This window comes from Natrix helvetica (genome assembly GCF_964273705.1).
Source record: "Natrix helvetica genome assembly, chromosome: 12".
Classification (NCBI taxonomy): Eukaryota; Metazoa; Chordata; class Lepidosauria; order Squamata; family Natricidae; genus Natrix; species Natrix helvetica.
In genome coordinates, this window is record NC_138556.1 from 19,834,265 (window position 1) to 19,851,157 (window position 16,893).

Here is a 16,893-nt window from a genome sequence, read left to right on the forward strand (position 1 = left end):
TGACAGTCTGCCCATGCTTCGCTCATCATCAAGCCTGAGTTGCCAACAGCTGGAAAGTCCCTCCCACCAGGGCTCCTCCTGGCCACCTCCGACTCCCCCTCCCCAAAATAAAGACCTCCAGCCGTTGCAGCTGGAAGGGACCCTCGGGCAGGGGGCGGGGGAGGACAGAGCCTGCAGCGGGCGCCCCCAAGGAGGCAAGAGGCGCGCTCGGGCGGCGGCAGTTGCAACCGGGCGCCCGCGGGGCGCCTCCTGGAGAGGGGGGGGGCGACGGGGCGGGGCCGGAGGCGGAGCCAGCCGCCGAGCCCAGCTGCCCGCGGAGGTGCCAGCTGCGGCCGGCGAGGACGCGCCGCGATGGAGCCGGAGCCGGCGGGGAGGCGAGGCGGCGGCGGGGTTGCGGCGGAGGAGGCGCCGCGGCTGCCCGGCCGGTGCAGCCCGGGGAGCTAGCCGGGGACGATGCCGCTGGGCGGGCGGCGCGATGCGGGGGCGGCGGGGGCGCTGGGGCTGCTGGCGGGCGGAGGAGGCGGCGGCGCGCTCCCGCTCAGCCCCGCCGCCTTGTCCCGCCGCCTGGCCCGCCTGCGCGAGCTCCGCGCCCGCTCCCGGATCCTGCTGGCGCTGGGCGTCTCGCAGATGGCGCTGGGCTGCCTGATCGTGGCCGTCAGCTTCGCCGCCCTGGCGCTCACCACCTCCGCCCGCGTCCGCCACTCCTGCCCCTTCTGGGCCGGCTTCTCGGTGAGCGGGTGGGGAGGGGGCGACGGGGAGGAGAGGGGGAGACCCCAGGGACAGGCACAGTCTATCGGAGTTCATCCATCGCCGGGCAGGGGCCGAGGAACCCTCCTCTCCTCTCCTCTCTCCTCTTCTCCATTCCATTCCTTTTCCCATTTCTATTATTTCTATTTCTCTTCTCTTCTCTTCCTATTTCTTTCTATTCTCCTCTCCTCTCCTGGCGCCCCTGCCAGCCTCCTTCCAGGGTCCCCCACCCTGAGAGTCCCCACCCTCAAAGGTGGCCTTGGGACCAGTCTGAGAGATGGGGGACAATGGGGGAGATCAGTCAGGTACCAGAGGTTTTCACCTGAGACCAGAAGGGAGGCGGGTTTTGTGTTGTGTGTTTTTGTGTGTGTGTGTGAGAGAGAGAGAGAGAATTGGCAACTGTCCAGCCTAGAAATCAGGATGTTTGCACATATCTGGATGAGATGCTGCTTGTCAAAGAGCAGCCTGGGGCACCTCCAAGGGCATCTGGCCGCCTCTTTTAGGACTGGCAGCGTTTTTGGTGGGGTTTTTTTTAAAACGCAGGACTCGCACCCAGCGTCCCACATCAGCCTGGCCACTCTGTGCTTTGGCTGCTGCTGCTGCTGCTCAGGCAGGTCTCTGCTTTTTAAGACAAGGCGCTAGTCCTAAATGAGGTGACCCAACGCCATCAGATAAGTTGCTTCTGCTCTCTTTGCCCCCTTTGTTTTGCATTTCATTGGCATTGAACGCTGCCCTTTGCAGCCCCTCCTGCCCCCTCCCCCCCCTTATAGCCTCCTGAGGACAAAATGTATAGATCTGTTGAATCGGTTTCAAGCGCCTGAAATGGCTGAGCGTCATGATTTCGGTGGTGGTTGGTAAGCGGGGCCAAGGGTTTGGTTTCTGTGTTTATTTGGGGAAGGGGCAGGTGGTGGTTTTTCTGCCCCCTTCCCTTCTGCCCTTTGTCGGAATTGCCTGGTTGGTTGTGTTGAGTGTGCCATGAGCCTCAGCTGTTGGGTTGTAAACTGTTTGAAGGGGCTCACTGTGCAAAGGCCATTCTTGGTGGAAGGAACCATGGTTCAGCTGAACCAGTTGATTGGTTGGCCCAGTGTCCTTTGTGCAAAATTGCACCTTATTTCACCGAACAACAGAGTTGAAAGGGGCCTTGGAGGTCTTCTAGTCCAACCCCATACTCAGGCAGGAAACCCTAGACCATTTCAGACAAATCGTTGTCTAGTGTCTCCTTAAAAGCCTCCCGTGATGGAGCACCCATAACTTCTAGTGGCAAGTCGTTCCACGGGTTGATTGTTCTGTCAGGAAGTTTCTCCTCAGTTCTAAGTTGCTTCCCTCCTTGGTCAGTTTCCACCCATTGCTTCTTGTTCCACTCTCAGGTGCTTTGGAGAATAGCTTGACTCCCTCTTCTTTGTGGCAACCCCTGAGATACTGGAAGACTGCTATCATGTCTCCCCTAGTCCTTCTTTTCATCAGACAAGACGCCTGCCATAGCTTTACCATCATGGGACTAGACATAGGCAACTCCTGCAATAGTTTTTCATATATTTTAGTCTCCAGTCCCCTAATCACCTCTGTGGCTTAAAATGCGTTTTAACATGTGCTGAGTTCCTTGTGTTAGTATGAAAGGCTGTGCTACAGGGCTTCCTTAACGGTGAATCTCAGGTCAGCGGCATTTCTGACACATTTCTGCACTTGTGTTGTCTCCCAAATCCTCACTTTGGCTGTGACATCTAAAAAAGAGATGATTGATGGTCAATGCAGGCTCCTCAGCTTGGAGTCTGATGCTGGGCACGGGTGCGAGAACAAGAGAAGGAGGAAAAGGTGTTGTGAGGTCAGACAGGGGATCTGACAAGGTGGGCACAACAGGAAGGTCCCTGGCAGTTTCATGGAAGGAGCAAGTCTTGAAGGCCTTCTTGGTAGGCTTGTAGGAGGTGATTTTGGACATGGCTTAGTTGGAGGTCCCTTCCTCTTTGCTCTGGATGGAATCCTCAAAGCAGGAAGGGTCAGTTGGTAGGATTTCTTTGTGGATGCAACTGTTTTTCTCCTCCCTGGATGGATCCTCCCCATCTGCTTTGACAGTGGAGATCTTCTGGCACCAAGACTAAGGTCTGCCCCTTTGGTATCTCAAAGGGCTTCAAGACTCTCCTTAAGTCCTTGTCAAGAGTGAGTTATCAAAGCAGCCTGCGATTTCCCTGCTGCTCCTTAAAAGACCTCCAGAAGGGAAGGTGCTGAGCGCCTTTTGAACGGAGGTCTTCCAGGCTTCTGATCTTTGGTGAAGGGATTTCCATTTCATCCAGGTGTCCAGGCAAAGGTGCTTGTAGTTGAGGGACAGTAATTGGCCTGTAGGACTGCTGAGATCAAAAGATTGTGTTCGAATTCAGCTGATTGAATTTCTAAAGAAGGATAAAAGGACCCACAACAGACAGAAGTCGTCCCCCTGGTTTTTGAAGTTGGGAGGAAAACCCAGGTACTTTTGTCTTCATGATCTTCATGTCACCTCCCTTGTTCAGAAGCTGTTCAGTGTTTCATTTGGCTCAGACGTTGTCTAGCAATTTAGGTTGAGGATCATATTTAGCAGGATTCGTTAAAGATATAAGAAACAGGAAACCTCTGGCCTTCCAGATGTTCCTACGCTACAATTCTCAGTGTCCCTCATCATTGACCAAGCTGGGTGGGGCATCTGGGAGCTCTAGCAAAGAACATCTGGATGGACACTCTATCTGCAGCCTCTTTTCAATCTGAAGCAACCCAAATCATACATTCAGCAGAGACCTTGATTGAACCTCTGGAGTAAAATTTGCTGGTTTCTTTTTTTAAAATACAACTGAACGGATGACAGCTATGTTCTTCCCCTTATAAGAAAGAAAGCCACCTACAGTTTAACATTGTCCCAAGCTTCCCTGCCACATGGGCAGGTCTTTCTCTAGAGTGACGCTTGGGAATTTGCTGTCCCATCTTGGACCATTTGTGAGGGTTGAGGAGCTCATGGAAATCAGAAGCGTTCCTTCTCCTCCAGATGTCTTCCCCAGGCTTGGTCTTTGGAGGAGTAGAAGAGTCACAAAGAAGATCTGAAAAGTTGCTTGTGGGCTCGGTGGAGGGTGCACAAATTAAAGACCAACAATGCATGTGTAGGTCTAAAATCAAAGAGAGGAGCAAATTCTGCAACACGTTAAACTTATTTAATTTTTATGGCAGCCTCTCAGCTTCCTCTCTTTTGTATTTAGAATTAAGCTGCTTGATTTCAAGCTTCCCTTTTTTGTGGTCGCCTTCATTTGTCCCACTTGGTTTGACGGTTCTCCCATCCTCCCCCAGACCATCTTTTCTCTCTTGGCCCAAACTCTTGGGATGCAGAACATAAAACCAGCTTAAGCGAAGAGACAGGCAATTGCTTTGGAGCTGGCTCAGTTATTTATGTCTTGGCATAGTAATAAGCCGGACTTGTGTGTAGGCTGGGATGGTGGGAGGGAGGGGAAAAATGGGACTTCTTAAGCGTCTCGGCCTTCAATTTATGTTGGGTGGTGGTGGTGGAAATGGCTTTAAGGAGGCAGGTTGGCTGGCAGGATTGTTACGACTTCTGGAATTTTGGCCCGGCAGAGTCAAATAGAACCATGCATTAGAAGGAGAAAAAAGGAGAAAAATACTATGCCACTGGGAATTGTTATCATGATTTAAGCAGGACCACTGCTTGGATTTTCAGAATCCAGATTCTTTTGCTCGATTTATCCAGTTTATCCTCAGCTTGCGTCCACAGGCTGCAGAATTTTAAAGGGGACGCAAACAGTAGAACTGTAGGGTGAATTCCTGATAGTCCCTCACTCCCGTCTGTTCCACGTTTCTCCCCATTTCTTAGTCTTTTGGCAAAAGCAAAGCGCCAGAAGGAATTGCTTCTCTTTCCCCACCTCACAAGTGGACTGGTGTAAATTGGGAATGTAGAGCTGCAGTTTCCTGTGCGAAACGGGGGGGCTGTTTTGTCTGTCCTATTTTCAAGACAGATTCTCACGGGGAACTTCTGATCGGGGTAATTGCCCTCTAAGGAAAGAGAACCGGAGATTTCAGTCCAGCTCTTTGCAGGGTCTGCAAGAATACCAGCCTAAAAAAGGCAGCAGCAGCGTCTCCCAAGCTGGCCTCACCCCCTTTGCCTCTTCAAAGCTTGCTTCTCGCCACTCAGATGCTGATATTCGTCGTAAAATGTTCTTCCCATCTGGTCAGAGACCGATTGAGCTCACTGGGTCCCCTTTAGGTAAATCAGATGGCAGGACTCAAGTCATTTGAGCCCAAGAGTCTTCATAGCATCGCCCAGCCATCGTTGGAGTGATAAAGGAAAACGAAACCCATCAGCATCACTGCTATTTGGGCAGGATGACCGTGGGAAGACTTCAAAGGACATTATAAATCAAAAAGGTGGAAATGACATGAGTCGCCTTTCTTTTTCGGGGCATAAATTTCAAGGGTTTTTTTTTCCTTAGAAGCCAATCGTTTAAAAGGTAAAGGTAAAAGTTCCCCTTGCACATATGTGCTAGTCGTTCCTGATTCTAGGGGGCGCTGCTCATATCCGTTTCAAAGCCAAAGAGCCAGCGCTGTCCGAAGACGTCTCCGTGGTCATGTGGCCGGCATGACTCAACACTGATGGCGCACGGAACGCTGTTCCCTTCCCACCAAAGGTGGCCCCTATTTTTCTACTTGCATTTTTACGTGCTTTCGAGCTGCTAGGTTGGCAGAAGCTGGGACAAGTAATGGGAGCTCACTCCGTTACGTGGCGCTAGGGGTTCGAACTGCCAAACTGCTGACCATTCTGATTGATAATCTCAACGTCTCAGCCACTGAACCTGCAGTGGCATTTGCAGAGAAGATGCGCCCTCTGAAATATCGGTCTGGCATACGGTGGGCCATGGTTTTAATTTCAGATGAATTTTGACCGTTCAAAGTAACAACATCACGGACAAAAACGACTCACACTTTTGACTGTGGCAATGCTCCCCGTAGCCACAGGATCAATATTTGGGTGCTTGGCAGCCGGCAGGGAATTACGACGGACCCAGCTTCCTAGAATCGTATGTGATTGCTATTTGCAACATTTCCAGCCGGACCTAATTAGAGTGGTAGGTCAAGGACTACTTGTGTCCTCGAATTGTTTATTCAAATGGAATTGTCTGTCCCTTCCCCACCAGCTGATCTGTCCATCTGCCCACTGAGGATGTTGTGACTTCCTTCAAGTGACACCAAAGCCCTGGCACCGATTAGGAAATTGGAGGCTAAAAGTTATGAAGAATAGTTGCTGGAACTGCATGGATCTCGTTTAATGAAGAGAAGGACCAGGGGTGACATGATAGCTGTCCTCCAATATTTGAGGGGCTGCCACAAAGAAGAGGGAGTCAAACTATTCTTCAAGGCACCTGAGGGCAGAACAAGAAGCAATGGGTGGGAATTCATCAAGGAGAGAAGCAACCAAGGAGGAATTTCCTGACAGTTAGAACAGTTAATCAGTGGAACAGAAGTTGCCTCCAGAAGTTGTGATTGCTCCAACACTGGAAGTTTTTAAGAAGAGATTGGATAACCATTTGTCTGAAGTGGTGTAGGGTTTTCTGCCTAAACATGGGCTGGACTAGAAGACCTCTAAGGTCCCTTCCAACTCTGTTATTCTGATCTTCCAACGCTTCCCTCTTTCATTTCTACTTTAGACTTTCACGCTGCCCTTCCCTCTTTTCAATCCGCAGAGCCTGTCTGCTGCCGGCAGGGTGTTTGTAAGTCAGTGTCGGGCACAGCAGGTGTCACAGGTGTAATTTTCCTTCACAGGAAATTCTACCTGCCCCTCCGGAAACCTTGTGTGTGTGTGTGGTTTTTTCCCCCTGTCGGCCGAGTCCTGGTCTTTCTACACAAAAGCTCTGCGCAACAATGCAGCCAAAGGAGAAGGGGGTGGGGGGAAGGCAAGAAAAACTGGCATGCAGCTCACGTCGCAGAAGCGGTTAAATCGTTGGCAGGCACCCCAGTCAGGAAGACAATAGAATGGTCTTAATTTTAAAACTTTTAAAGGAAAAGACAGAGAGAAGACCACCTGGAGCAGGGGCCTCCATGAAAAGGTTTGGCAGTCTGGACCAGACAGTCAGCGACTTTAAGGGGCACGGACTTCAGTTCCCAGAGTTCTTCAGGAATTGTAGCTCAATTGCATTTGCTAATTTGCTAGGACCTTTTGCTCTCAGTTTAACCAGATCGGCTTAGCTTTAACAAGCAGAAATAGGATTTCCAGTGACTCGAGATTGGTCTCAAAAGCTTCCATCCATGCTTTATTTTATTGGCTATTTTTGAGCGGTTTAATCATCATCCCTTTTGGAGAAGGGAGGGGTGTGTGCGTCAACCCTGACCTAAATGCGCAAACAAACAGACCTCCATGTTGTTTTAATTATGTGCTATCAAATCATTGTCAACTCTTAGCAACCAGATAAGACAGATTTCCTCCATTATGATCTGTCCCCAGCCTGGTCCTTCAGGTCTTCTCCCCTGGTTACTCTAACTGAGTCTGTCTATCTAACTGCAAATCATCTTCCATTTCTTCCCATTTCTTGATTGAGAAAGTTATTACGGATTCTTGGAGATCACATAGCTAGACCTTCTCCATGATGATCTACGCTCACCCTGGTCCTTCAGGTCTTCCAACCGTACACCTGTCACCCTTCTCTTTCCTTTCATCTTTCCAGCATCAAAAGTCTTCTCCAGAGAGCTGGGTCTTCGCATCCTAAGTCCATAGCAGGATAACCTGACCTTGGTCACTTGTGTCTACAGTGAGGACTCCAAGTTGGTCTGCTTGATGACTCCTTCCTCTCTTCTCTTGGTTGTCTTGGATGTTCTCCAGAGTCTTCTCCAACTCCAGAGTTCCAAAGCCTCAACCATCTTCCTACCCTGCTTCTCCAAAGCCCAACCTTCTTCTGTTGAGGGTCACAGGGAATACCGTGGCTTGTGCTATTCTGATCTTGGTGGGTAGAGCCACATCACCCATTGGGCTGCCTTTTCCAAGACCTTCACAGCTGCTCCCTCAAGCTGCTAGTCATTCCGCAGAACCAGCATGAGATCATTTCAGTTCTATACTTGACCGACTGTAGGACGAAGGACGTGGCTTCTCTTTAAAGCTCTTCTGAACTGCAGTCCCGGTGAGGGGAGGGCAGTATAATCATCTTGGGGGAGGAAAACCCTGCAGAGGGGAGGCCCAAAGGCTGGTGCAAGCAGCAGGAAGTGTGGACATTCCCAACGGCCAGATCAGGCTGAGCAAACGAGCAAGGGACAGGAGGAAATTCAAAACACTGCAGACATTTTACGGGGAGTTCTCTCCAATTCTGGAGGGTGGCTAAGACGCTGAGCTTGTTGATCAGAAAGGTTGGCAGTTCGGCGGTTCAAATCCCTAACGCCGCATAACGGAGTAAGCTCCTGTGACTTGTCCCAGCTTCTGCCAACCTAGCAGTTCGAATGCACGTGAAAAATGCAAGTAGAAAAATAGGAACCACCTTTGGTGGGAAGGAAACAGCGTTCCATGCACCTTCGGCATTGAGACATGCCGGCCACATGACCATGGAGACATCTTCAGACAGCACTGGCTCTTCAGCTTTGAAATGGAGATGACCACCGCCCCCTAGAGTTGGGAACGACTAGCACTTATGTGCGAGGGGAACCTTTACCTTTACCTTATATACGCAAGGATGCCTTTTTCTATTTAAATGGATGCTGGTTGTAAACGCAGCTTATTTTTCTCCTTCAAGAGTCGTTTTTTCACCCCTTTTGTCTTTTCAAGGAACATTTTTTTCCTTCTAATGATCCTGAGAAGAAAAGGCTTCTCTTTCTATTGTTAGAGCATTTTGACAGAGATTTATAATTAGCAAAGGCATTTCAATATAATCTGACTATGCTTGACTAATCAGGTTGGGGGCGGAGAGGGAGGTTCAGCCTAATTTGGAACGTTTAATAGAAGGGGGTCCCTTGATACCTCCTTAAAGGTTTTTTTAAAAAATAAAATAAAATAAATCGGGACTATTGTTACCCTGTAAAGAGAAGCCAGCTCTATTCGAAGGAGGCGATGGGTTCATTGTTTGGAGGGGCTGCAAAAAGGAAGGTGTTGAATATAAAAAGAAGGAATATAAATACTTCCCTTCCCCGCCATCCTGTCAGAGGTGATGAAGCTTCTCAGATGAGAAGCGAAAGGTCTTCAAAAGAAAAAAAACAAGAAAGTCCAGTTGCCTCCTGAAAAAGCACCTCTGTGACCGAGAGCCTCTGCAGACATAAAAAGAAGGAGAAAAATCGATGGGCCTCCTAGGAAAAGCAACGAAAGAAATGGTTTCCCTCCCAATCTGAAGCTCGCGACGTCATCCCTTATTCTGGGAAGGACCAAGACTTTTAACCGCAACTTTGGGCCTGGCGTGCCACGAAGCACGGTTGGGTTCTGGTTCAAATCAAATTTGGGGTGAAAATCCTCCCAAGGTCCAAAATGTTTCGATCCCAAAACATTTACCTGGGAAAATGAGATTGACGATCCTGTTACGCAGGCAGGTCCAGCTGGCAAATAGGCTGCCAAGATGGAAGGGCAATCAATTTGTGCATTGATTGACTGCTTCCTTCCTTTGCAGCTGAGGCCAACGTCTCAAGACAGAAATTAAAAGAAGAATAACCAAATAACGGAGGTCTTCTAGCCCTCCCCTCCCCCCTTGCTCAGGCAGGAGGTCCTATAACATGTCAGACAAAGGACTGTCCAACATCTTCTTAAAAACTTCCACTGTTGGAGCCTTCACAACTTCTGCAGGCAAGTCCTTCCACTGGTTAATTGTCCTCACCGTTAGGAAATTCCTCCTTCGTTCTAGGTTGTGGCTTCATTGACACACCTCACTGTTTGGCACTTAACAACTGCCTTTTGTAGAAAGTGCCTTCAGGGTGCCTTGACTTCAACCCCCAGGAGACCTGAGACTTACCCTCAATTCTTCCACATTTTTTCTTTGCTTTTCCTTTTTGTTATTCAGCTGAAAACGGCACAGAAATGGCTGCAGCCCCTCAAAAAGATGGGAGAGAATCACCAAGGGTGTTGTTTTTTTGTTGAGCTACTTAACGCCGAGCGAAAAGGAAGTTTTTAAAGTGGGGCTCTTGTTAAGTGGGGCCTCTGGAGTGTTTCAGCGTAGCCTGGATTTTTCAAAAACTGAACTTCAGACAAAAAATGAATGTCGAAGTTTGAAGTTCTTGAAGATGGCAGGAGAATAGAAAGAGAAGCGCCTGGAATAATCTGCAAGCCAACTGCCATGATTGCTTTTTGAAGAGCTGTTTTGCTTTCTTCTTTCTTCTTTCTTTCTTTCTTTCTTTCTTTCTTTCTTTCTTTCTTTCTTTCTTTCTTTCTTTCTTTCTTTTCATTGTGGAAATAACAAAGCTTTTCCCTTTTTGTTATGTGAGGTTTTTATTTATTTATTTGCGTGCCAAATGTTTATGCCACCCACTTGTATAGTCTGCTTTTGGTAAAAGAAATAAACTTAGGAAGAAGAGTTTTAAAGTGGACTCCAGTCCCGCTTGCTCACTGTTCACAGCTCTGCTTCGAAACAAGTTTTGGCCATTTCCATCAGGCAGGAAAAAGGCAATTTTGAAGCAAAAAAGCTTTTGCCCTGGAAAAGAACGGGGCATTTTACTCTTAATTCTTTTATATTTGGATTGCAAGACCTTCAGAATGAGTCGAGTCTAATCCTTCAGCTGCTGTCATAAAGCAGAGTTAAGCAGGGACCTTTGCCATTCCAATGTTTTGGGGAACACCGCTGACAATTACAGCTGCGCAATTCGGTGATCTTGATTAACCCCAGCCGCAGTGCGATTGAGACCCCTCCAGCTCTGCCTATTAATGTTTGACATCTGCGCGGGGATCAAAAACAGACACACAAACACACATCGTTCACTTTTTTTGGCTAATTTACACGGCGACTCTCTACACTTTGAATTCATTTACTTTTGGAAATAAATTTGCATAATTACACCCGGATAACTTTTTCATTAAACTTGATGAGTGCATAATAGAATTAATGTTCTGTAAAAACAAATACTTGGTGCAGGGAAATGTTTTGAGTTAGCTGTGAGGGGAAAAATACTCGATAGAAGAAAAAGAAGGGAACCTGGCATTCGTGTTGATGATGGATTTGTTGAGGCGGCAATGAATTTTGCAGCGGTGGCAAAACACTGTGCCATCTCATGTGGCCTGTAACCAATTCTTCCATTTTTGAAAAGTTAATATGCCAAAGGAAAGATCTTTAGAATGTCATGGACAATTAGCTTTTTTTGAAGACAAAAAATTCTTCCCAAATCTTGTGCCTGTTTTATGGGTTGGGATTGCAACCTCCAAAACCCTCAGCCACGGATGGCCATCTCATGGTAGACTGGTGGGCTTCGTTGGACAGTGGTGGGCTAGTGTGAAAACAGACTGTTGCATGAGCTGAGGTAGGTCCAACTCAGTGGTACATCAGTGGCACAACTTACCTCCAGAAGTTGTGAATGCCCCAACACTGGAAGTTTTTAAGAAGATGTTGGTTAACCATTTGTCTGAAGTGGTCTAGGCTTTCCTGCCTAGGCAGAGGGTTGGACTAGAAGACCTCCAAGGTCCCTTCCAACTCTGTTATTCCATTCCACTCTACTCTACTCTACTCTACTCTACTCTACTCTACTCTACTCTACACTATTCATTGCATTTTTATGTTCTTATGGAGTCTCAGAGGAGATAAAAAATTTGGTGCAATTCTCCAGGGTGGAATACAATGTTCTTGAATGTATTTTTGATGGGGCCGCCGAGAATGTGCTGGGAAGTCCTCTCTTTCATGATATCATTCTTTCTCCAGAGGTCTGTGGCTTCCCTGCCTGTCATTCAACTGCAAGGCAAAGAGATTGGGGAGAGGAGAATTGGTTTTTTTTTCAAGATTAGGAGATAGAAAGACTCATGTCAGAAAACAACAGCGTTCCATCAGGTCTAGTGGGAAAGGCAATTCAAAAGCCCAACCAAGGGAAGTTTGAAAGAACTTTTGAAATAACCTGAAAATAGACTTTTTTAAAAAGCCAGAAGCCTTTTTTTAGGGGGGCGGGGGGAGAAGAAAGTGTATGAAAAATTGCCAGGCAGATTTTGACATAGTTAGACTCAAGTTGTCATCGTCTTCTCTTGACTTTGAGAAATCCCTAAGTCTGAACTGTTCTTTTTATCTTTCAGGTGCTGCTGTCTGGGCTGATTGGAGTGGTCTCTTGGAAAAGGCCCCTGTCCCTTGTGGTGAGTAAGAGCTTACTCCTGTGGAGACCCTACTGCATTGGCTGGGGCAACGGACGGTGCTTTGGGGGTAATCATAAAGAAAGGAAAGCTATGCATGGATAGGAAGAAGCAGATTTTGAACACGGGGCTTCCTTCAGAGTAAAGTCTCTTGATTCTTTTTTAAAAAAATAGTTTTTATTAAACAGTTTTACCTTTAAAAACAGAAAAAAACCGCGACAAAAAATCTCTGCACATTCGAGTACCTTTCTTATTATTGTTTCGCCTGCGGATGTATTGATTTGTTTTGTGCGAAGGCAATCCTGGCTGCAGTAAGTATGTGTAGTATTATGCATTGAAATCTTTTGTCCGTTTTGAGGTCTAATATTCCTAATAAGAACAATTCCGGTTTCAATTCTTTCTTTTGCTCCGTAATTGCTTCCAGCCATTTCAGAATTTTGCACCACTATTTCCTTGTGATGGGTGGGGGCACGTCCACCACATATGGTGGAATGTTCCAGACTTGTGGCTACATCTCCAACATTTGAGGGATAGATTTGGATACATTTTGGCCAATTTCGTGGGGGCGGGGGGCAAATGCCATCTATAAAACATTTTATAAAGGTTTTCTTTATTGGCTACTGCCGTCGTAAATTTATAATTTCTTTCCCATAAGTTTGTCCCATTTTTCTAACTCTACATTGTGACCAAAGTTTCTGGCCCAGCTAATCGTTGTCTCCTTTACTGTCTCTTCCTCCATTTTATATCTTAAAAGAAAATTATATAATTTGGTATTCGTTTTTCCTCCCGTTCCTAATAAAATTTTATCTAATTCCGTTTGTTTCTCATGTACACCGTATTGTTCCTCATCTTTTTGAAATCTTGTTTTGATTTGTGAAGTCTCTTGATTCTTGAATGCATCGTCCTGAGTTCCTTTCCTTTGACTTCCCACCTCCTCTGTCCCCTCTTATTCCCTCCCCAAAGGGCTAAGATCCAGGCTGCTCTTAGGGATATTCACATTTAGTAGCCTTGACTTAATCCTGAGCGGACAGGAACCTTCGTGGAATAATTAATCCCAGTTCTGCTTGTTGAGCAGGCAAAGTATCTGGGTAGGTATTTGCTCAAAGCGGAGCTGACTGAGATCGGCCGTGAATGAGCCACTTGGCGGATCTGGAAAAGCAAACAGCAAGCCGGCCTGGCCTGTTAATTTTTAAAATGTGAGTGTTATATAAATTGGGTTTGTTTTTTGGACTGTTTCTAATTTCCTTTTAACTTTTGTACTATGTGTTTTTTTAATGCTGTACGCCGCCCTGAGTCCTTGGGAGAAGGGCGGCATATAAATCCAATCCAATCCAATCCAAACAGGAATCGGTAGATTATTTTTTTGAATGGGCGGTTATTTTTCTTTCCAAAGGCTTGAAAACACCCAGAGGTATGCGCTCACCTTATTTATGAACCAGATTTAGATCCTGCTAATTGCAAACATGGTGCACTTGGTCTCCTTTTCTCCCCATAATCCTTCCCCAGGGAAATGAGGAGCAGCTGAGAGCAATAATTTGCTGGTCTGTCCCACCAGGAGTGGGAGGGATTAAAGCAGAGGCGAAATCCTCCCAGTAGGGATGATTGTCCCTGGTTCTGCGAACCGGTAGCATAAAATAAAAGCTGCTGAGGGTCGCGTGACTCAGCTGTGAGCGGTGCAATTGTCGGAACCTTTTTTTTTTTTAAATTAAGGCATTTTTTTCCTGCCTGTTTGCCCGAACTGGAAGGAAAAAAAATGCCTTACATACTTTAAAAAGTGGGGGAAAGTTGGCCACGCCCACGCCCACCCAGTGACATGACCCCTCCCCTCCCCCAGCTAGCCGCACCCGCAGAACTGGTGGGGAAAAAATAGATTTCACCACTGGATTAAAGTTCTGGTTTAGCAGAGTTATGGGTCGCCGTTTTCAAGGAGAACCAAAGGGATTTGACCAGTTCGGACTGGTTTGGGCGAACCGGTAGCTCCGACTATTGGCTGGGAGCGAACCAGTCCGCTCTGATTTTCAGCTGGGTCCGCTTACCTGCCCCTCACCCATATTCCCTTTTCTGAAGCCCAGCTGATGGGTGTGGCAGAGTGGATTGCCCCCTCAGCTGTTTTTCTCTTCTCCAGCAGTAAAGCGGAAGGGGGTTTCTCTGCAAACTGCACCCCCGTGCGAAGCGTGCGCGAAGCGAAGTGGTTGCTAAACTGGCAGGATCCCACCCCTGGGTAAAGTTCAACGCAAAGCGACACTGCAGCATCCCAAACATTGGACTGGCCTGCAATCTCAGACACAGGCCACGAGGACCTCGTGCGCATTGCAAAGTTTATTTGGTGACATCGTCATGTACCTGCAGCCCCTGGGATTCCCTCTGCTCCCATTGATGTCTCCCGTTCCTCACCTGCTCACCTCCCGAGTGCTACCGACGGAAGAGAAAAATCCTGATTTTGAATAGCAGCGTAGGACTCAATTAAATGCATCGACATGACTGGATAGTCCGTTTGGTTTAGCAGTTAAGACACCAGGCTGCAAAGCAGGACAGTATGAGTTCTAGCCCCCCTTTAGGCATTAAAGCTGACTGGGTGACTTTGGGCCAGTCACCAGGAGACTGGGAATTCTAGTGCCACCTTAGCAATGAAAATCACCTGAGTTTGGGCCAGTCACTCCCTCTCAGCCCTAAACCCACCTCACAGGGTTGTTGTAGTGGGGAAAATAAAAGGAGGAACATGGATATGTTCGCCACCTAGAGTTATTCGTAAACATAACGAAGGCAGGATGCAAAGAAATCGGAGCAAAAGATTTGACCACTTTAAGGGGTGAAGAAGCAAAATCCCTCCTTCATCCCTGCCCACTTAGCCTTCTTGAGACTTCAGGCATGGCAACGGAAGCCCCTCTTAGCAATAAATGCACGGGGGGGGGGGGGAGGGGTTGCTGTGAAACCGTGCTTTCTGCTGATGACACCAGCAACTCCATTTTCGTATTAATCTTGCATGCGGCATGTTTTATTCATCTCAAAGCTATCAGTACCATTTTGGTGGTGAAAGAACAGCTCATTTTCTGGCTGGGCTTTGGCCCCATTGCTTGGTGGAAGAAAATAGATGGAGAACAGCAGGCAATTAGTGGAGCGTTAAGGAGCATCTTCTCCCCCTTTAATCAGCCTGGACAGCATTTTTCACACTCGGTGGATAGTAGCTGCGTGCTACGATATTTAGGTCTCACTCATCTTTTAAGTGGACACAGAGGAGAGAAAGAGCAATTTTCGTAGGGGAAGAGCAGGCAAAGATGGGAGGGATGGAGTTAAGCAAGTCATCAGCCTGGAGTCCTTACATTGCCACAAATGATGCAAGCCCCTCCCCTGTTGAATTCCATTGATGCTTCTATCTGGTGTCAGTTTAGGATTGAATTTGAGTTGGCTAGATTCTTGTGTATAAGCCTGAGCATAAATCCAACTGCCGTTTAGCATCTGTCCCTGATTCTTTGTGCGTGACAGTTTGGTCACCATGAACTTTTGTGTAAATCTACAGGCTTTGTGCAATAGGCTAAGGCAGGGCTCTCCAATCTTGGCAACTTTAAGACTTGTGGACTTCAACACTGGGAGCTGAAGTCCACAACCTTGGCAACTTAGGCTAAGGCAGGGACCCACAACCTTGGCAACTTTAAGACTTGTGGACTTCAACTCCCAGTGTTGAAGTCCACAACCTTGGCAACCTAGGTTAGTTCTGGGAGTTGAGGTCCTCCAGGCTTAAAATTGCCAAGGATGGAGACCCCTGCCTTAGGCAATGCCAAATGCACGAGTGATTGCTTTCTGCAGCCTTTCTTCCCTGCAGGAAATCTCCTCAACCCTGCAACATATCTGTGGTTAGCTGTGAGCAGATCTCTTTTCCAGATTTCTTCCTGAGATGTTTTTATGAGGCCTTCCTTCCCCATCAATTGACTTTATACCCATGGGCTTCAGAAGAGTGCTAGCCATTGCTTTCCTAGATGAATTGAATGTCACCAATGGAGTGTCTCTGTTTTGACATTGGAAGCTTCTGGTCATCAGGAGGGTGATTTTAAAAAAAGGGAGGGGGGAGATGTTTGATGTCCAGATCAAAAGTGCATTTAGGCTTGATGAGATGTGAGACTCGTGAGCTGCAGATGCTCCAATGCTAAATTGATTGCTGATGCCATTCCAAATGCTGAATTGTCTATGGAGATTCTCAGTCATCCAGGTCACAAAAAGGTTTTTTTTTTTTCAAGAGACAACTGGACTTTCTGGGGGGTTTTTTGAAGACGTTTCGCTTCTCATCCAAGAAGCTTTTTCAGCTCTGACTTGGATGGTGAGGAATGGAAGGGTTTATACTCCTGAAACCGGAAAGTCCAGTTGCCTCTTGAAAAAGCACCTTTGTGCTAGAATGCACAGAAACGGGTAAATTAACGCTGGAACTAAGAGAGAGGAGGGGAAAACAGAGTCATACCAGATATGGAATAGGTGGTATAATTGGCTTGAAAAGAGATGTAGAATTAATGCAGAAGGAATATATACAAAATAAAATAAAAGGAAATGGTATACATTTAGAGAGGGATAGAGGTGTAAGTGTTGTATATATTATATAAATGAGTAACTATGAAATAAGGAGGTATATATGTATAAAACAATAGGCCTGAGAATGGAAAATTCGAAATCAGAAAAAGAAAATACCGATAACGGAAAGCTGTAAAAGTGTAATTGTGGTTTTAATGTTTAAAAAATGTTGAATTTTAAAAAAAGAAAGAAAAAAGAAGGGGGAACCTTTGTTATGTAGAATAGACCGGCTCAGGCCTTTTAATGGCCCATTGACAAAAGTGGGGGCTATTAAGAGTGAGTCTGCTTCCTGCCTAAAAACATGTTCCTCCATTTCTTATCCAGGGAAATATAATATTCTGCCTTTT

The 16,893-nt window shown here is 47.0% G+C and overlaps 1 protein-coding gene across 2 annotated transcripts in view; it reads left to right on the forward strand.

Annotated features, from left to right (window-relative positions):
- Positions 1-373: 373 nt before the first annotated feature.
- ENTREP2 (endosomal transmembrane epsin interactor 2) overlaps positions 374-16,893 on the forward strand; it is a 53,219-nt gene continuing 36,699 nt past the window's right edge. Inside the window, exons 1-2 of one of the 2 annotated variants that reach the window (XM_081964454.1) lie at positions 374-729; positions 11,936-11,992. In XM_081964454.1, coding sequence (XP_081820580.1) covers positions 454-729; positions 11,936-11,992 — 333 coding nt within the window. In that variant the 5' untranslated portion in view covers positions 374-453. The remainder of the gene's footprint in view (positions 730-11,935; positions 11,993-16,893) is intronic. The other variant, XM_081964453.1, reaches the window with a different exon arrangement.